The sequence below is a fragment of the Schistocerca americana genome, chromosome 2 (genome assembly GCF_021461395.2).
Source record: "Schistocerca americana isolate TAMUIC-IGC-003095 chromosome 2, iqSchAmer2.1, whole genome shotgun sequence".
Taxonomy (NCBI): Eukaryota; Metazoa; Arthropoda; class Insecta; order Orthoptera; family Acrididae; genus Schistocerca; species Schistocerca americana.
The window spans coordinates 72,138,100-72,159,965 of record NC_060120.1 but is presented as its reverse complement, the minus strand read 5'-3'; the positions used below and the strand labels follow the sequence as shown (position 1 = coordinate 72,159,965).

General features: G+C 41.6%; 1 protein-coding gene across 1 annotated transcript in view; it reads right to left on the bottom strand.

Annotated features, from left to right (window-relative positions):
- LOC124595350 (serpin B6-like) overlaps nucleotides 1–21,866 on the bottom strand; it is a 68,473-nt gene that overhangs the window by 21,520 nt on the left and 25,087 nt on the right. Inside the window, exons 4-6 of the mRNA XM_047134065.1 lie at nucleotides 20,668–20,872; nucleotides 7,586–7,800; nucleotides 6,847–7,032 (exon numbers count right to left, since the gene is read on the bottom strand). Coding sequence (XP_046990021.1) covers nucleotides 6,847–7,032; nucleotides 7,586–7,800; nucleotides 20,668–20,872 — 606 coding nt within the window. The remainder of the gene's footprint in view (nucleotides 1–6,846; nucleotides 7,033–7,585; nucleotides 7,801–20,667; nucleotides 20,873–21,866) is intronic.

The window sequence follows — 21,866 nt, the reverse complement described above, 5'->3', positions numbered from 1 at the left end:
GAAGGATTACTCAGATAAAACAGAGTAGGGATTTGGTAAAAAAAAGTTATACAAATAAATAATAATTATGATTATAATACATCCAATATTCCACCTAACACCTTCACATTATGTTTTTTCCTTCCTTTTTCCTTTTCTAGAAAAACTTACCCCAAGCTATGCATATCACAATACTGACAACTCTTACTCCTTCTGAGCTCAACATCTCCCTCGTTTTAGAGGGATGCTGACTCAGTTTTTCAGAAATGCAAGTAGGATGCTGCGGTACAGAAAATGACCCAGAGATCACCAGTGTGTGTGTATGTGTGTGTGTGTGTGTGTGTGTGTGTGTGTGTGTGTGTGTGTGTGTGTAGTGAGTGAAGTGTTATGAAACAATGTGTGCATAGTGTGTGCAGTGACTGATAGTGAGATATGAGTGAACATTGTGGCATTACATTATTTAGTAAGTTATTTGTAAAAAAAGTTAATGTGTACCAGGAGTAAATCTGATGACTGTCTCTAACTAGAAGTCTGTAAATGTATGTGTACATACATACATTATTTTAAATTGGTTTAACTTATAAACACTTTGACATGTCCTATATCCCTATAGAAAGAGATCTACAGATTACTACCACTACAGTTTACTACCACTACAGTTTACTACAACTACAGTTTACTACCACTACCACTACAGTTTACTACCACTACAGTTTACTACAACTACAGTTTACTACAACTGCAGTTTACTACAACTGCAGTTTACTACAACTACAGTTTACTACCACTACAGATTACTACCACTACAGATTACTACCACTACTATCATGGGATAACTTCCATGATACTAGAGGGAAGTGTAGAGGGTTAAAACTGAGGAGGAAGACAGAGATCGGAATGCACACAGCAAATAATCGCGGATGTAGGGTGCAATTGTTACTACTCTGGGATGAAAAGGTTGGCAGAGGAAAGGAGTTCGTGGTGGGCCACATAAAACCAGTCAGAAGAATGCAGAAAACGCTATAAACCTGAACAATAACGAAAAGAATGAAGGACAGGTCCTTACCAAATCGGACAGCTACTGACAACGTAGCGTCGCACTGAATGGCAACTCAGTCACGCTGGATACGACTTTGTTTTATATTTCGCATTTCTCAATAACGTAGACCCGCCAGGGTAGCCGAGATCACTAATGCTCCTGCTTCCTGGACTCAGGTAGGCGTTCTGGCTCCGGATCGAATCCGCCAGGCGGATTAACGACAAGGGCCGGTATGCTGGCTAGCCTGGGTGTGGTATTTAGGCGGTTTTCCACATACTGCTAGGTGAATACCAGGCCGGTCCTCGCGTTCCGCCTCAGTTACACTACTCGCAGACATTTGAAACCGTTCACACAATTCCATGGCTTACACTAGATGCAGACAGATGGGGTGCATTAATTCTGTCACGGGGGGTTCGGGGTGACAGCAAGAAGGGCATCCAGCCACCCTCTCCAACTAACACTGCCAAATCAATAGTAACACGGCCGATCCCGCATTTAAGCGGGACCAAGGCCCCGAGAAAGAAAGGAAGAAAGTTAATTTTAAATTAACAACAGCCTCAGATGCAATGTTTACCTAGATTTACCTAGGTTTCAGTTGGGATAACCCAACCTTCTTCAGAATAAAGGGAACTACGATTTGTCCATAATCGACAACGTCAAAAACTAAAAACTATAATATAATAATACATCGCCATATTGCAATAAATTATCTGGGAAACAGCCTCGGCCCCACCTCGCGACCACAGTACGGCAGCAGCGGATGTTGTACTGGAACTGGCTATAGCCTCGAGAGTGCATGTGCGATAGTGTGTCATGCGTACTTTTTAACACTGTACTCCGAAACTTAAAATTTTATGGATAAGCACGTGCGGCTAACGAAATTGACGTATACGTTATACTGTAAGGAACAAAGATAATATCGACTGTCTTAACATTTGTTTCCCAGATATGTTATTGCAATATGACTATGTATTACTATATTACAGTTTTTAGTTTTTGACGTTGTCCATTATGGACAAATCGTAGTTCTTTTATTCTGAAGAAGGTTGCGTTATCCCGACTGAAATCTAGGTAAACATTGCAACTGAGGCTGTTGTTAATTTAAAATTAATATTTATACAGTTGCTGATAGGGCCGCGAAATGTTGAAAACATTAAAAGAAAGATTTCTCAGTAACATTGATCACAAACACATCAAATTTTCAGTATCGTTTAATTATTTTGGTGCACTGAACACACAATATTATTTTTATCTGGTACAGATTCTCGGCATGCTGACAGACGAGGATAGTTTCACAGATTTTAACACTCGTGTTCATACTTTATTTAGTTCCGTAATCGAAAGAAGGTATTTCACACGTATGTTATGTTGCCTGAAATATTGTGACACTTTTGCAACCTCATTATGGAGCCGTGTAAACTACCAGAGAAAAACATGTAGAAGTCCGTAACAATTTAAAGTAAAATGAGTTGTCTGTAAAAGATCTGCACATGTACAGGCGCACGTTCAACTGAAATGGCAAACGGTCTCGAAAACAGCTCTAAACCGGATGTAAGTTGGCAGTGTCCTAAAAACTATTAGAAAAATATGAATTCTTCAAATCTCGCGTTTTCTCCAGTGACCTTACGGAAATTTACTATGTGTATGTGTCAGACTTTGACCCTCCTGTAATGCAATTATCTTTTTAGATTCATCGCAGACAAATCAGAAATATGTTGTTCCATATCCTGCAATGCCTTTATGTGTGCAGTATGCAGTCAAGTTCAGTTAAAATACGAGTTTTCGAATCCATTCTGGAAATTGTAAATTTCATTCCTGCATTACTTTTTTCCCTCATAAATTCGACAAGAGCAGGTTTTAAATCTGGAAAGAGTTCCAGCCATGTTCCTTGACCTACCCTACGTGCTTGGCAATAATGTATAAGGTCTCCATACCCTTCGTTCTGTTCCATTGAAAACTGTTGCCACGACAGCTGAATAATGCGTTCGACTTCAGAAATTTTGCCATTCATACCACCAGTTCCTTCACTCCTCCATGCTCGCAAATTTAGCACAAAGTGCTTCTTGAGGTGCAGAAAAATGAAACCCAACTAATGATCGTTGTAATTTTTTGCTCTTTTATGGTCAACTAAATCCTTAAATTACTTCTGCATGGTATTTTTATGTCGTTTCATTCCAAATTGGCAGTAGCTGTCGATTATGCGACTGCACAATAGGATTCTCATCCCTCTCTTCAGTAATTCCCATTCACGTTTAAAGGCTTATGACGACAGGTTGCTAGATAGCCATTTTCTTCTTTTTTCTTCCAGACAGCCACTGGACTTGTCATTGTCCGTCATACCATGAACAAACGGCGAAGGGTAAACAAAGCTGGTGTTCAAAACAATTAATGGAGACCTCTCAGTTGCCATTTTACTCGCCTCTACAAGGGCGACACCATGAGTGATGGGAAACGTCAATTGTTGCTCGTAGCAGCAACAATATGAGGTGCTCATACTTTTCACAATAGAGAACATGTAGGTTTTTAATTGAGCTGGGGACTTACGTAAGCTTATTATGATGAGGAGAGATGCGATTGTGATTTGTATTTACACTGATTCTGTTTAACTGACATGACATTATATTTCTCTGTCTTGTCGATTATTTACACCAGTCTTGAGTTCGTTATGATAGAAAGTGGCTAAAGTTTAGCACATATTTCCATGAGCAAAAGAAGCCATCGACCTTGTTTTAACGTTCTTTAAGTTCGAATAAAAGGTATTTCTGTTCTCTGTAATAGGTTGCTAGTGAAAATGGGCGAAACCTGAAACCAGTCAACCAATAAATAAATAGCACCTTTGACTTAAGCAATTAAAAATGTATTTTCTTCAACATCTGAGAGCTGTAAGACGCAAAATACCGAAAATCCTTACGTTTATTTCCTAATTATTCGTACAGGCTTTTCTTGTACAGCCACACAGAAAGTGTGGAATCAAAATGATTTAAAACGCATGGTTGTATACATGTACTTAAATCAGTGGATGTTGGTATCTTCTATACCATTTAGCATTGCTGAATGATTTCAGTGTGGATGATATACTAACTCAAAATGTTGAAATGATAGGTGTTACACGAAAAATGTACTCTATTTTATCATTCAAAGACGTTTCAGTGGTACACATATTAAATAACAACAAAGAAGGACCTAAAAAAGTAAGATTTTTTTACCTCTTACAACAGTTTACTCATTGTTGATAACCGAAATTCTGACGTGAAAAGCTCTGATTAAATTATTGAAATAGTTTTCTACAGCAAGCTAAGACACTGGGTCTTGTTATATCAAATGCATTTAAGCCAATAAACAAAGTCTTTGTCACCCTGCTCCTCACTAACATTCAAATTACTGTTTTGTGACTAATAATTAACTAACTGACTAATATCACAACTGAGAAATACAATATTGTGTGACTAAAACAGGACTGGTTTCAGAACATTTCTACACAAACAACATAGCTTTCGGCATCCCCCTCCCGTCAGACATCCGTTGCCTCTCCTTTGGCTCTTACATGTAAGAATCGTAAAAATAAATCTAAATATAAAGGCTGTCCTTTCAAAATATGTACTACATGGATAGTCTTCTGTAGCAGAACCTCTTTGCAGTACTAAATATTAGAAGATGAAAGCATTCATTACTATTTAAGGTAACTTCTGAGATCTTGAAAAGATTTTAATGAAAACAAAAAGAGCTAGGCCTACTGTGCAGTTCCAGGTTCAACAAAAACATGCTATCTAATTGGGTGGGAAAATTGATGGCATAAAACTTTTGGTATTCCTTTTTATTTTAATAAGGAAACCTTTTAATTGTGTGATATACAAGTCATTTTCTTTATCAACTGGAAAAGGAAATAAATACAAAAACTATCATCTAATTTTATATTGACATTTTCAACATTTTCAGGGGTAAGACAAGGCTGCAACCTGTCTCCACTGTTGTTCATATTATTTATGGATCATATATTGAAAACAATAGACTGGATGGGTGAGATTAAGATATGTGAACACAAAATAAGCAGTCTCGCATATGCGGATGACTTAGTTGTGATGGCTGATTCGATTTAAAGTTCGCAAAGTAATATTTCAGAGCTAGATCAGACATGTAAGGACTATGTATGACGACTAGCATCTCCAAAACGAAAGTAATGTCACTGGGAAAGAAACATAAATAGATTGAGTGCCAAATAGGAAGAACAAAGTTAGAACAGGTGGACGGTTCAAGTACTTAGAATGCATATTCTCACAGGATGGCAACACAGTGAAAAACTGGCAGCGAGGTGTAGCAAAGATAACGCAGTGAGCGCTCAGCTACCATCTACTCTTTTCTGCAAGAAGGAAGTCAGTACCAAGACTAAGCTGTCTGTGCACCATTCAATCTTTCAACCAACTTTGTTGTATAGGAGCGAAAGCTGGGTGGATTCAGGTTACCTTATCAATAAGGTTGAGGTTACGGATATGAAAGTGGCTAGGATGATTGCAGGTACTAGTAGATGGGAACAATGGCAGGAGGGTGTCCACAATGAGGAAATCAAATAAAAACTGGGAATGAACTCTATAGATGTAGCAGTCAGGGCGAACAGGCTTAGATGGTAGGGTCATGTTACACGCATGGGAGAACAAGATTACCCAAGAGACTCATGGGTTCAGCAGTAGAGGGTAGGAGGAGTCGGGGTAGACCAAGGAGAAGGTACCTGGATTCAGTTAAGAATGATTTTGAAGTAATCGGCTTAACATCAGAAGAGAGCACTGAATAGGGGTTCATGGAGGAATTTCATAAGAGAGACTACACTCCAGACTGAACGCTGAAAGGCATAATAAGTCTTAAATGATGATGACGATTTCAACATAACATGCTATTTAAATGGGTTGTGTGTATTTTACATGTGAAGAAAACGCAGCAGTCTGCACTTACATTTTAAAGAATCTGCCATAAAGTAGTGAAAAACTGATAAACATGGTTAAACTGAAAATGAAGAGACAAATTTTTGTGTGATACGAAAGAGAAATACAAGTAATTCCTACATTGTTTCAAAATTTGTACTGATAACATTTCCCTTGAATAAAAATATATTATAATTTTTCTAGCTTTTAACTTGGAAAACTCTTCCAGAATTTAATCTAAATCTATTGAGTCCAAGGTATCAGTTTCAACGGCTGGAGTTGACAGTTCAAAAAACCTTTCATCAGAAAGTGTTGACTTATGGTATGTCTTTACCAATTTGGGTTTTTGAGAAAATTCTTTCACCATATGCAACCTGCTGAAATTTATTGTATTTCTTTTTAACGTAAGCCTCGGATAAAATTTGAGCCCAATTAGATGGTGGCTTCATCAAAAAGTTTACATTTCAGTTACATTTATACTAACTGGGACAATATTTGACACAAATGAGTGGCAGCTCATGACCACACATTCACAGTTATCTCACATATCTCGTTTATGACACAGTGTTCACTGGAAAGTTTTTGCTTCGGTAATGGTACATTTTCCTGCGTTACAGTTGTACATACTAATTGTGATTCAACCTCTATAAAAAAAATTGCGCTTGGCAGTTCTGGTGCCCCTCTCAACATGTCACCCCAAGCAGCCACTTGTGTAGTTTGGGCCTTAAACCGGCCTTGGAATAAGACCTTCATCTGCTGAGTTGAAGAATTTTATACGCCACTAGTCTCAAGCAACATGACCATCCTCAGGTAAAAGAGTTGAAATACAGTATCCATATGACAATGATTAACTTTAGCATGTTAAAAGTCAACAATTCTTTAATGTTACTTGTTACATATCAGAACTCCACTTACTTTCATTAGTGTTTCTTTAAGTTCCTTCTTGTACTCCATTTTGAATTTAGGTAAGTGTACAATCACTTCAGGCCTGTACATTCTGGACATAATTTGTTGAAGACTTACATCTGTAAGTTTCTTCTCAGCATTCGGTAGACCGTTTAATTCTCGGGGCAGAAGTATCAACATACTTATTCTACGACCCTGACGTATGAAATGAGATCAGAAAACAGAAGCACATTAATACCATACTTTACTCAACAGAGTAATCGACTACACACTAAAACAATGTAAGAGTGTCATCACAGACAATATACAATGAGCTACGTACCTGAAATCTAATTTTACTATGTTCTCCCGTGATATCTATGTGATTGAAGGAACATTTAAACTTCCAAGTATAGTGTTGCGTGTATATCTTACAATGTATTACAATTTTTCTTTGTTGACTTAATAATTACAGAGAACTTATTTATTCCACACTTCATTTCATGTACTTCAAGCACTTAAGAATAAGCTTACCATATAGTGAACTTGATTGATTTGTTCAAAACATGCAAAGAAATAACTCAGCTCAGTTTCTTGCTACTTTTTCTTCATTTATGCATGGGGAAAATATTGCACTTCCAACTTTAAGGATTTATAGAAGACAGTAATACAGGGTAAGGAATCACTATCTTACAATTCTTACGAATTTCTGTTTCATATCATTGCTTATATCTTAAGTACAATTCTTTCCGTTCTTCAGACTGATTACCTGGTAGGGAAGAAGCAAGGCCTGACAATCCAGTTCACTTATGAGTGCATAACTGAATCTGTCCTTGATGAACATGGTGTCCACATTTTTTGCTGGTTGTGATTCTGGGTAGAAAAGTTCAGGTCTTGTAGCGCTTTTAGTAAACTGCTTGATCCAGTTACCCTTGAAATAAACGGCGTTGACCAGTACCAGACGAGTGAGCTCACTGAGGGCATCTGAAAGGATTTGCTCATTACGATCTTTACACATCAGTTCATCTACACTTTTTATTAATATTATACCTACAGCATTCGTTAGCCTCTATTTCTTATATAATTGTGAATATGAAAACGAGAACCATATTTTGTCAGAATTAATGATTCACGACAGCGTCATTTAATTGTTGTTGTTGTTGTTGTTGTTGTTGTCTTCAGTCCTGAGACTGGTTTGATGCAGCTCTCCATGCTACTCTATCCTGTGCAAGCTGCTTCATCTCCCAGTACGTATTGCAGCCTACATCCTTCTGAATCTGCTTAGAGTATTCATCTCTTGGTCTCCCTCTACGATTTTTAACCTCCACGCTGTCCTCCAACACTAAATTGGTGATCCCTTGATGCCTCAGAACATGTCCTACCAACTGATCCCTTCTTCTAGTCAAGTTGTACCAAAAAACTCCTCTTCTCCCCAATTCTATTCAATACCTCCTGATTAGTTATGTGATCTACCCATCTAATCTTCAGCATTCTTCTGTAGCACCACATTTCGAAAGCTTCTATTCTCTTCTTGTCTAAACTATTTATCGTCCATGTTTCATTTCCAAACATGGCTACACTCCATACAAATACGTTCAGCAACGACTTCCTGGCACTTAAATCTATACTCGATGTTAACAAATTTCTCTTCTTCAGAAACGCTTTCCTTGCCATTGCCAGTCTACATTTTATATCCTCTCTACTTCGACCATTTTGCTCTCCAAATAGCAAAACTCGGTTACTACTTTAAGTGTCTCATTTCCTAATCTAATTCCTTCAGCATCACCCGACTTAATTCGACTACATTCCATTATCCTCGTTTTGCTTTTGTTGATGTTCATCTTATATCCTCCTTTCAAGACACCATTCCGTTCAGCTGCTCTTCCAGGCCCTTTGCTGTCTCTGACAGAATTACAATGTCACTGGCGAACCTCAAAGTTTTTATTTCTTCTCCATGGGTTTTAATACCTACTCTGAATTTTTCTTTTGTTTCCTTTACTGCTTGCTCAATATACAGATTGAATATAATGGGGGAGAGGCTACAACCCTGTCTGACTCCCTCCCCAACCACTGCTTCCGTCGCATGTCCCTCGACTGATAAATGCCATCTGGTTTCTGTACAAATTGTAAATAGCCTTTCGCTCCCTGTATTTTACCCCTGCCACCTTCAGAATTTGAAAGAGTATTCCAGTCAACATTGTCAAAAGCTTTCTCTATTAATTACTAGTATCTATCACCTGCAACTAAAACAGAAGAAGGAATCTAGACTCCTGTGCTTATTTATTTATTATGTAATACACATCCCTTTCCAGTTCCTGTTATGTTTCTGTCAGTTATCAAATGAGAGAGTGTTTGGCTGCGGTTTCATGAGTAGAGCAGTTTAGTGCAGGTGTACATGTTTCGTTTGGGATTTGCTGCCACCCTAATGCGTGGTGTGAACAGTCAAATATGCACCTACGGTGGAAGAGTCTCTGGGGTTGGTAGGAGCCTCCTCCCTCCCCTCAGGGACGAGCAGAGTGAACGTCAGCCACAACTTTGCCGCTTTCATCATTCTGTTTCAGCTGGCTGAGAGGATGGACGGATTTTGTGCACGTCTTCATCACCTTGAATGATAAATGAAACGCATGAGATATATTGCTATAAAACAACTAATGCATCCCTTTTCAGTATCGTCCTAGCCAGGGTTATATTGCGAGCACCTTTTGTAATTATTTTTCAAGTAAACTGAGTAGTGAGGACATATTTCTAACGAGCTCAAGGTGCTTATTTCAGTCCAATGGTATCAAGTTAATCTTAGCACATCTGATGTTTGTTGACTTGATATTGCACTTAATTTACGCTATTCATTTTCGTTAACTTTTTTTCAGAGTATTTTACTTTCTTACTTTATGATATGGGCTTCACCCATTGTGTATCAGCTAACCATATGGTCGCAACTGTTATAACAAAGAATAGGCACTTTCATAAATTTGTTCCGGCTTAGGTTCACAATCGAGTGAATAGTGTTCATTATTTGAGTATTCTGGTGTGTGGAGTTATTTTAGTTTACTTATTTTTGATTGATTGATCATTGTCTTCGTGGTCCCACGAGAACACGGCTGCACAGAGGAAGGACCATCTGCTTCCCAGGTTAGGTGAGGACAGGATTTGCTTGTGATGCGTCTGCAGTTTTGCTATTAATCCAAGAACGATCCAGTCGGTTGTGCACATAATTGTGCCATTAACTTCCAATTACCTATATGGTACTGGCTACACAGTCAATAAGCGATTATCGTTGTTGAGAGAAATTGGGTTTTACATGTATTGCGTGTGGAATTTTGCTAGTAAACCAAGAACGATTCAGCATGGAGAGTACACAATTTTGACATTGACATCCAGTTGTCCACATGGTGTTGGCTGCGTAGTCCATGAGAGCTGGCCATTCTTGAAGAATTTCATACCAGGCTAAGTTTACGTTCGTGTGAAGAGTATGGTAGGAGGTACCATTGATATACACGTGTTTTACATGTAGTTCTCCAGTCCCACTAGTTTTCAAATGAAACCATGAGATAACGCGCTCACGGTTCCCGTCTAATCTATTCATTATCTCGCAGCCATATTATGTGCATAATTATGAGAAATAGTAGCCATTATACAGCATATGAGTGCCATGAGTATGGGCCTGCCCAGTTCGCCATGCGGTCTAACGCACTTTTTTCTGGGCGAATTAGTGTCGAGGTACAGTGTGGCGGCCAGGCCGGCCTGTGCATGGTTTTTAAGGCGGTTTTCCATCTGCCTCGGCGAATGCGGGCTGGTTCCCCTTATTTCGCTTCAGTTACACTATGCCGGTGATTGCTGCGCAAACACTCTCTCCACGTACGCGTACACCATAATTACTCTACCACACAAATAACTGAGGGCTACGGCGGGTACGAAGCCTCTCCAGCGTTACTTGGTCCCCTGTTCCACACAATACAATACAATACCATGAGTATGAATGTTACGTGTGAAACGCACCTTAATGCCGGTACCAACATATACTGATGAGTCAAAACATTATGACGATCTGCTTAATAGCTTGTTTGCCCATCTTTGCAACGAAATACATCACTCATTCTGAGTATCAGGGATACGACAGTTTGTTGGTAGGTTTGTGTAGGTATGTGGCATTAGGTGTCTCTGCACAGGTCATGTAATTCGCGTAAATAACGAGCCTCTGATTGGCGTACGCCGTGATGGCACCGGATAGCGAGCCATCTGGATTCCATAGGGCTTGCATCAGGCGAATTTGATCGCCCAGACATCGACTTGAGTTCACTATAATGATCCTCAAACCACTGGAGCACGGTTCTGACTCCGAGACACGGACAGTTACACTACTGAAAGATGACATCGCCATTGGGGAAATCAAGTATGAAGGGATGCAGGTGGTTCGCTGCTGCCAACGTGTCGTGTGATACTAACACAGGTCCCGTGCAAGCACAGGAGAGTGCCTCTCCTAGCGTAAGACTGCTCCCACCAGTCTTGTGTCTATAGCGCAATGCAATTTTCGAGCCGCCGTTCACCTCGGTGGTGGCGTTAGTCGAGACGACTATCAACCTAATGTAGCAAAATGTGATTCACTAGAAGATCCAACACGTTTCCTTTGATGGACGGTCAAATCCCGATGGTTCCCTGCCCACTGGAATCAAGTAGGGGTCCAACGGACAGCGTGCTCCGAAACACTTGTGCGTGTATAAGCATTATGCTCTTGCGGCAGAGATGCCACAAATCCCCATCTATCCTACTTTACAGAGCAGACAAGCCGTAGAATCCTACGTTCTGTGAAGAGTCGTCCGTGTCCATCCATTTAGCGCCTAGTAGAGATGGGCAAACCCGTTCATCCTTGGGAACTAGTTCACTGCTGATCGTTCTTTTTTGGGAACCGTTCATTTTTACTCGTTCACCGTTCATTTGTGCTTGGTATGTGGTTCTTATGAAAAACTGAAAACTAGTAGTGTAGGTGGCTGAAGGATGGAGGGCACCATGAGGGGGCAATTGCCTCCCCTCTGGAGTATAGAGTTTTTATTCATTACAGAATTCTTACACACTTTTAGAAGTAATTTCTGTGATTCCTGCACAACCTCTCGTTTAGCCAACTGTAGCGTTGTGTGGCTGATCGCAGGGAAATAATATAGGGTGGCGCACGAACAACCGGTCCCGAGTACAGACTGTTCGCCAATTACGAACGATGTGTTGCCCGTTACGAGCAGATACAACAAACACACAAACATGTAATAATTAGGCAGTGAAGAAATAACAAGCTAATGCAAGCAACAACTGCGAAACAATCAATGACGATGTGTAGAGAGATGGAGAAGAGAACATGAAAATAAAATAAAATGTGGTTTTCTCATCATATACTTGCGTCACACGATTAGTAAAAATTGGGTTTCTATGTTACATTATTAAAGTTAATGCACCAATAATAATAATAAAGTTTTCAGTAATAAAGTTTTTGGTTTGAAAGCTCCTTCTGAACAAATGCTTTTGAGATAATAAGTAAATACGATTTTATGGCAATCTATATCTTTTCAAATGAAGAGGCACCGCTTTTCCTACTGAGCCAAAATGACCCACAACCCACTTTTTTCTTTTTTTTTTTTCAAAGAAACCAAACTAGCAGGTAATGCAAATTGGGAACAACCGAACTTAAAAATAATTAGAGCCTTCCTAAATGTAATGTTTTGTATATGAGAGATACACGAAAATCGTTTTATATGAATTTTCTTACACTAAAAATTAAGCAAATTATTGTTAGTTGCTAAATCAGGTCGATGAAACCAAAAAATATATGAATAACAAAAAAACTTGCCTTGTTATGTCTTCTGCTGTTCATCGATATAATGAAGTGAGCTGACATGCCCTTTTGTTACCTGAAAAGACGTACCTATTACATACAACGTAATTTTTATGTAATTTACGTAACTATGAAATACTTGTTGATTGCCGGTCGTGGACACTGAATAGCCAGACCCAAGTGCAAGAACGGTTTGGAACACATGTAAAATGGGCGAGCGCAGTGAACGAAACGGACAACTGGATACTGAACTAACTAGGAGCAGTCGGCAGTGGAACTGAGACAGGTGGTCATGCGAAGAACGATGAGTGCGGCCGAGGGAGACCGAGACTGAGACGAGCACGCGACCGAGGGTGGAACGAGAACTGCCGAAGTGACCGCCGCGACCAAAGTGAACTACTGAACTATAAACCGATCGTTCCTCGTTCCCGGGAACTATAAGTAGACCGCCACGACCGAAGTGAACTATGAACCGATCGTTCCTTGGAATTCGTTCCTCGATCCTTTCGTTCATCTTCTTGAACCGTTCCTTTGCACCCGTTCGTTCGCGAACTACCCATCTCCAGCGCCTAGTGGTAATTTCATCGTCCTTCTACCTCTTTCCGTAGATGCTCACGACAGTAGCGCGTGAACATTCGCCCAGTTTTGCCGCTATGGAGATACCCGTTCACAGGTTCCGCGCAATAAAAATCTTCCCCTTGTCAAACTCCACCGCCCCCCCTAATTTCCACCCCATATCTTCCCTAGGGCGATGACTCGTCTGTGTCTGCTCGCTTACATACTTTTGTTAAGCCATCACGCGTCCACACCTCCACCAGACGGCATCCGACCTCGCATTGGGGGAGGTCATAATGTTTTGGTTGATCAGTTTATTTTACTCCAAATCCCGCACAAAGTAAATTACGAGACCCATTACTTGTAGATATTGAAACCCTTCATCGAGTGAAGTGTGCCGTGTATGTTTTGTTCACATCTGTTGTTTGAGCAGAGTCCCATAATAGATTGTATCGTTGAACGAGAAATACCTTCACGTTGTTCACGCTGATACTTTCAGTGACTCGACCCCACCTGATAATGCAATCCTGAACAGACCTATCCTATGAAATTGCACTGATTGAGTCTGTAACTAAATTAGAACCCCACGCAAATATTTATCGTGTCACACTGCGCTGCAAGCGGTCTCATTCAGTTATCGCCTTCGGTTTTCCTGTTTCCTCCCTTTCAGGTTGTCCATTGTGCTACATTGTTTAAATCAAAGTAATTAATTGGTTAAATAAATTTCCAGCCAACCCCTGTCAGTTCTCAGCGAGCACTGTATTGAAGACGGTAACGAGAATATGGGCAAATACAGAAGTTCCAGTACACACCATCAGGCAACAACAAATCAGAATAATATTCGACGAACTGTAGGCTTTCGTGTGTCGAATCCTGTTCAGTGTAATACAAACAAAAGAGAGGTAGGCTTTGAAGGTGACGTAGCAGAATCAGAACTGAAAATACACTATGCAGCACGATGAAGACGGCATGTCACACACGCCACATTGGGATGAAGTGTACTGCGTGCTTGGACATTCATGCTCGTAAATTAAGAGTAATGCTGATACATGGTGAAACAACGCTCTGGTGGGTGGTTTGCGAGTCTAAATCACCTCGGGGTATGACCATACAGTGCATTTGACCTGCGGTCGTCGCACGGTGGCGTTGGCAGCAGTCCACATACGCATGTCAGAGTACGGTGCAGCGAGTAAGTGCGCAGACGTTTTCAGACGTGCTAATCGTGACTGTGCGTTGAAAATGGCTCAAAGAACACATATTGATGACGGTATGAGGGGTAGAATACTAGGGCGACTGGAGGCTGGTCAAACACAGCAGATCGTAAACCGGGCCCTCCGTGTGCCACAAAGTGTGATCTCAAGATTATGGCAGCGATTCCAGCAGACAGGAAACGTGTCCAGGCGCTACAGTACGGGGCGTTCAAAGTCTACGACACCACAAGAAGCCCAATATCTCACCATCAGTGCCCGCAGACAGCCACGGAGTACTGCAGGTAACTTTGTTCGGGACCTTACCACAGCCACTGGAACAGTTGTCTCCAGACACACAGTCCACAGTCGACTGAACAGACATGGTTTATTCGCCCGGAGACCTGGAAGGTGCATTCCGCCTTGTGTCAAGAACACAGTACATGGTCATTGGAACAGTGGTCCCAGGTTATGTTCACGGACGAGACCAAGTATAGTCTGAACAGCGATTTTGGGCGGGTTTTCATCTAGCGTGAACCAGGAATCGGATACCAACCCCTTAATGTCCTTGAAAGGGACCTATATGGAGGTCGTGGTTTGATGGTGTGGGGTGGGATTATGATTGGTGCACGTACACCCCTGCATGTCTTTGACAGAGGAACTGTAACAGGTCAGGAGTATCGGGACGTCATTTTGCACCAGTATGTCCGCCTTTGCAGGGATGCAGTGGGTCCCACCTTCCTCCTGATGGATGATAGCGCACGGCCCCACCGAGCTGCCACCGTGGAGGAGTACCTTGAAACAGAAGATATCAGGCGAATGGAGTGGTCTGCCTCTTTGAGACCTAAACCCCATCGGGCACGTCTGGGATGCTCTCGGTCGACGTATCGCTGCACGTCTTCAAACCACTAGGACACTTCAGGAGCTCCGACAGGCACTGGTGCAAGAATGGGAGGCTATACCCCAGCAGCTGCTCGACCACCTGATCCGGAGTATGCCAACCCATTGTGCGGCCTGTGTACGTAAGCATGGTGATCATATCCCATATTGATATCTGAGTACATGCGCAGGAAACTCATCACCAGTACTGTGGACTTACAGATCTGTGTCGTGTGTGTTCCCTATGTGCCTATGCTATTAGCGCCAGTTTTGTGAAGTGCCACGTTGTGTGGCACCAGATTCTGCAATTATACTTAATTTATGAGTGTGAGTGGATATGCAGATGATTAGTTTTTCAGGGGAGTATAGATGCAGACGTAGATGCGGTCTGGTGTCAACAGTAAATGATGCATGGCAGCACGATCTCAAACGAGCTACCAGTAATACACTAAGGCTCGTGGCCATCTGTAATGCTCGGATTTTTGTTGTTGTCATCCCTCAGTTCGTCATAACCATTTAAACAAACCTGCGATATTTTCGTGTCTTCTGGGATAACTGGAGCTGGCCTGAGTCCGTCTCATCACCACCTGTTTTGCAGTCAGATCACTACAACCAACTGTCTGTAGGACCTGTCATTGCTATGCTCCCATGTTCTCATGCCAGTGTTTCAATCGTTTTCAAAGCCTGGAAGAAGACGACAGTTCACACATGTGCACGTGCTCTGTGTACACCGTGTTACAATCTCACCTAAGAAGTTCCATGACTGATCATTGAATCTCAATGGAATGAAAATACTGGAGTATCAGTCTGATAGTGTTTCGCCCAAGTGTTAAACGAATGTTTAAAATGAAAGGGAAAGAAATGCTACGTTGGGTAAGCGACAGAGAAACACCATTCCAAGCATTCATGTCAAACATGACTTTTTGTGGAGATACTTGCCGAGGAATTATAATCAACTCATGGAATAATACATCCACCTTTTTGTGTGGACCTAGCCTCAGCTCAATTGCAGTCCTGAATGGATGGAGCGAAAGAGTTGCTTCGCTCACTTACCTGTTTTTCATATCCCTTGCATACATCTTTCCAGCTGGCGAAGCAGTCAGGTTACTCGAGAAAATAATATCATTTTCAAGGAACCAGCCAAGCTTTATCATCCATCAGAAGAAACTAAAGAAACTATGGACTTATTGTCAGGAGAAAGTCCCCGTTATGCACTGCGAACACCTGGCCTCGATATCTTAATTACGTCATGTCCTCACTCTGTCAGGTGCCTACTGTCATTCCAAAGTTTGCAACTTAATCCCCTTTTTGCTTTGCGTCTTGTTCAATCCGTATCGTTGGGACTGTACTACAGTCTCACTGGTGAAGGTAACATGGACTTCGTTCTCCATCTCTCCAGGCTCACGCAGTCCACAACAGTCAGTATTTTCCGTCCCTCAGCCAATGACTTCCTATCCCCGGGGATGACATGAAACACACACTGTCAAAGCACTTTCCGTACAGAGGTCAGTCTGCCACAAGGAAACAAACCACCACGCGGCCCCTGGTTGTCATTCTGTCGGCATACTACTCTTACATACAGACTCGTCGACTGATGAGGGCTACACTTAGTTACGTCACGCAATGAAGGAAAGAAGATAACTGTTTAACGTCCCATCGACATCAAGAGAATTAGAGACGGAGCACAAGCTCGGATGAACAACCTCAGCATTTTCCTGGAGTGATTTAGAGAATTCACTGAAAACCTGAATCTTGATGGCCAGACGCGGATTTGAATCGTCGTCCTCCCGTATGCGAGTCCCGTGTGATAACCACAGTCCCACTTCGCTTGTCGCAGTGAAGGGGTCACAATGCAATCGCGACTCAGATTCCAAGAACTGCAGTCTTCCATAAAACATTCTACTGCTCTGACCAATGTGTTGCTGGGTTTCTCTTTCTAGCAACAGCTCTCTTCGATAAAAACTGCTGTGCTGGTAACTGATTCTATAGCTTCACATTTAACGACAGAAACAATCCCCTCACGCAAGTGAATTATAGAGACGCCTTCAAATGCCCTTGACTTACTTCCTCAATCTTTTCGTGTTGTGTCCCATAAGCAACTAACTACAGGATGAAAATCGTGCAGGTACCTGAATGAACGGCTTCAATTCTCTCAATCCTATCCCTTGGAGTGGCATTGTCCAATAGTCTTGACTGTAGCAGTTTCTGCCTGTCACCTGCATGCACACCTCTCTCACTCGCAAGATTGTTGTGGAAACTCCCTAACGCATCTACTTCTACACCTACATCTACATCCATACACCGCAAGCCACCTGACGGTGTGTGGCGGAGGGTACCCTGAGTACCTCTATCGGTTCTCCCTTCTATTCCAGTCTCGTATTGTTCGTGGAAAGAAGGATTGTCGGTATGCTTCTCTGTGGGCTCTAATCTCTCTGATTTTATCCTCATGGTCTCTTCGCGAAATATACGTAGGAGGGAGCAATATACTGCTTGACTCCTCGGTGAAGGTATGTTCTCGAAACATCAACAAAAGCCCGCACCGAGCTACTGAGCGTCTCTCCTGCATAGTCTTCCACTGGAGTTTATCTATTATCTCCGTAACGCTTTCGCGATTACTAAATGATCCTGTAACGAAGCGCGCTGCTCTCCGTTGGATCTTCTCTATCTCTTCTATCAACCCTATCTGGTACGGATCCCACACTGCTGAGCAGTACTCAAGCAGTGGGCGAACAAGTGTACTGTAACCTACTTCCTTTGTTTTCGGATTGCATTTCCTCAGGACTCTTCCAAAGAATCTCAGTCTGGCATCTGCTTTACCGACGATCAACTTCATATGATCATTCCATTTTAAATAACTCCTAATGCGTACTCCCAGATAATTTATGGAATTAATTGCTTCCAGTTGCTGACCGGCTATATTGTAGCTAAATGATTAGGGATCTTTCTTTCTGTGTATTCGCAGCACATTACACTTGTCTACATTGTGATTCAATTGCCATTCCCTGCACCATGCGTCAATTCGCTGCAGATCCTCCTGCATTTCAGTACAATTTTCCATTGTTGCAACCTCTCGATATACCACAGCATCATCCGCAACTTCCGATGTCATGCACAAGGTCATTTATGTATATTGTGAATAGCAACGGTCCTACGACACTCCCCTGCGGCACACCTGATATCACTCTTTCTTCCGAAGACTTCTCTCCATTGAGAACGACATGCTGCGTTCTGTTATCTAGGACCTTTTCAATCCAATCACACAATAGGTCTGATAGTCCACATGCTCTTACTTTGTTCATTAAACGACTGTGGGGAACTGTATCGAACGCCTTGCGGAAGTCAAGAAACACGACATCTACCTGTGAACCCGTGCCTACGGCCCTCTGAGTCTCGTGGACGAATAGCGCGAGCTGGGTTTCACACGACCGTCTTTTACGAAACCCATGCTGATTCCTACAGAGTAGATTTCTAGTCTCCAGAAGAGTCGTTATACTCGAACATAATACGTGTTCCAAAATTCTACAACTGATCAAAGTTAGAGATATAGGTCTATAGTTCTGCACATCTGTTCGACGTCCCTTCTTGAAAACGGGGATGACCTGTGCCCTTTTCCAATCCTTTGGAACGCTACGCTCTTCTAGAGACCTACGGTACACCGCTGCAAGAAGGGGGGCAAGTTCCTTCGCGTACTCTGTGTAAAATCGAACTGGTATCCCATCAGGTCCAGCGGCCTTTCGTCTTTTGAGCGATGTTAATTGTTTCTCTAACCCTCTGTCGTCTATTTTGTCATACACCATTTTGTGATCTGTACGACAATCTAGAGAAGGAACTACAGTGCAGTCATCCTCTGTGAAACAGCTTTGGAAAGAGACATTTAGTATTTCGGCCTTTAGTCTGTCATCCTCTGTTTCAGTACCATTTTGGTCACAGAGTGTCTGGACATTTTGTTTTGATCCACCTACCGCTTTGACATAAGACCAAAATTTCTTAGGATTTTCTGCCAGGTCAGTACATAGAACTTTACTTTCGAATTCATTGAACGCCTCTCGCATAGCCCTCCTCACATTACATTTCGCTTCGCGTAATTTTTGTTTGTCTGCAGGGCTTTGGCTGTGTTTATGTTTGCTGTGAAGTTCCCTTTGCTTCTGCAGCAGTTTTCCATCTCGGTTGTTGTACCACGGTGGCTCTTTTCCATCTCTTACGATCTTGCTTGGCACATACTCACCTAACGCATATTGTACGATTGTTTTGAACTTTGTCCACTGATTCTCAACACTATCTGTACTTGAGACTAAACTTTTGTGTTTAGTCGACAGGTACTCTGTAATCTGCTTTTTGCCACTTTTGCTAAACAGAAAAATCTTCCTACCTTTTTTAATATTCCTATTTACGGCTGCAATCATCGATGCCGTAACCGCTTTATACAATTCTTCAGTTCAGGTTTACTTTCTGGTAGATGTCAGAAATAGCCTACCGCACCACTAAGTAATGTTTTATATTCTACATTTAGGTTCGTTGCCCACTTGCCCGTTCCAGAGCATGAATTCCCATCTCCTCCCTCTAATTCTGAGCGTCAGTGGAACAAGGATCTGCCCAAAGTCTCGAAAAGTCAAAGTGCCAAGTATGATAGAATTTAATGAGCTGGTAGTCACGTATGTGATAGCTCGGCCTGAAATGGGTTTGCTTCCTTCATACATGTGAAAATGCTTAACATCGCGAAGACCCCGAGTTCTTCTGGAAGTCTGACGTTTGACGAGCAGCGTACTGCGAATTTCAAACTGATCGCTGATATCCGCATTTTATCCGGACCACATTAGAACAAATTACCTACCAACGACTCCCTGTGCATGTAGTCAACGCACCCTCAAAAGTAAGTACAATTTAGAAGATGGCGTATCTGCTCATAGTGCACGAAGAGCCCATACTTCCACAGAATTTCAAACAATAGTCTTGGGTCAATGGTCGCTCGATGTAATATTTACGGTTGGCTTTGGTGAGCTGAAATACGAGAATGAAGGTATCAAATTCGTCCAGTTGTAAAAACGTGAGGACTATAGGGGTTTTTTGAAACTAAGTATGTTAATACACATCAGAAATTTAATTCGTCAGTCAACGTATTAAAGGTGGAGTGATACACGTGAATGAGCTAGTGCTCCTACACCACAATTGGCATTTATCCATTGGCGTTAGGTCCCAATCTAATGGTAGTAGGTAAATTAAACATCAGAGCTAAGACTACTTGGTTTCGTTATTAAAGTTTGACGCCTTTAAGAGATTAATTTTTATTTTCAAGTGTGTTTATTTTTTTTACCTTATAACTACTATGGGTCATTACTCGAATAACCCGCCCCACCTATATGAAAAGTACAGAAAGATTAGCTTACTCACCACTACGTTATGGAGGTTACTTACCAGATGGAATTATGTCTTTTATTTTTCCATTTGTTACTTTTTCCACCCAGCTATTTATTATTTCAGCCGCTCCACCTTGTACAAAATCCATCTCTTCCACTCCAGCCATGAATTTCCCAGCAGACTGCTTGAACGCCTCATAAATCTCAAAATTTTTCTTCACGAACACCTTGTTGGCTACTCTTAGCGTGACGTCGTTGACATCCTGAAGCAAATGCGCATGAACGCTAATTATTGCTTCCAGCGTACACTCTCTCCTTAACAACAATAAACATGGAAAGGCTCCTTTCTAGTGCGTTAAATGGTAGCACGCGGACAGTGGTGGTGTATGGGAGCCTTTCCTAGACCACGCACAAAGGTTTTGGGTGAGGCTAGCAAGCGGATACCTATTCTGACAGTGAAACATTGTTAAGAGCTGGATGTTCCGTACATGGACGGTAAATGAGATCGTATCAGTGGAATAATATGCCAAGCATCAGACCTGCGCCATTAGATGTCCTTCCACAGGTGTTTAGGAAAAGCTTTTCAATTTATCTGTTGTTAAGTGTAGTCTGAGTTGGTTCAAAAAAGGGTTGTGCAGTAGGACATTTATATGAACGAAACGGTGAATATGGAATATAATTCAGTTTACCAAAGGCACAAAGATATTATGAAAATCTACTTTATCACCTATCTGCAAGACGAACGCGGAAGATTGGATGAAAATGATTCGAACAGTATGCAAAACAGGTGATGAATTGTTTTTGTGCAAGGTAGTGAGGGATGTTATGAACATATCACATTTCGAAAACAGCATCAGAATGTTACTACTGAATCTAGATATCTCTTTGATAGGCAGGCAAAAGACTCAGCAATTAACCTGGAGGGGTACGAACAATAATTTAAACATTTTAAATGGGATGCAACTCTAAAGCTCTAGTATTTTACTTTGACATCTGTTGTGCTAAAGGTTAGCAAATATTCATCTGAACAACAACAGCAACAAAACTGTACAATTCCTGGGTGTCTGGCCGGATCACGTCGCAATGACTACACGATATTTCGATAAACAGTCTCGTTGCCGTCTTCGGGTCTGCTGCTCCGATTTTTGTTTCTTTTTTTAATGTGGAGCCCCTCCACGTCCACACTGGCATGATGACCAACACAAAATGTCTATTGCCATCTCTGCATAACGGTTGGTTTTCACTAATTGAGTTATG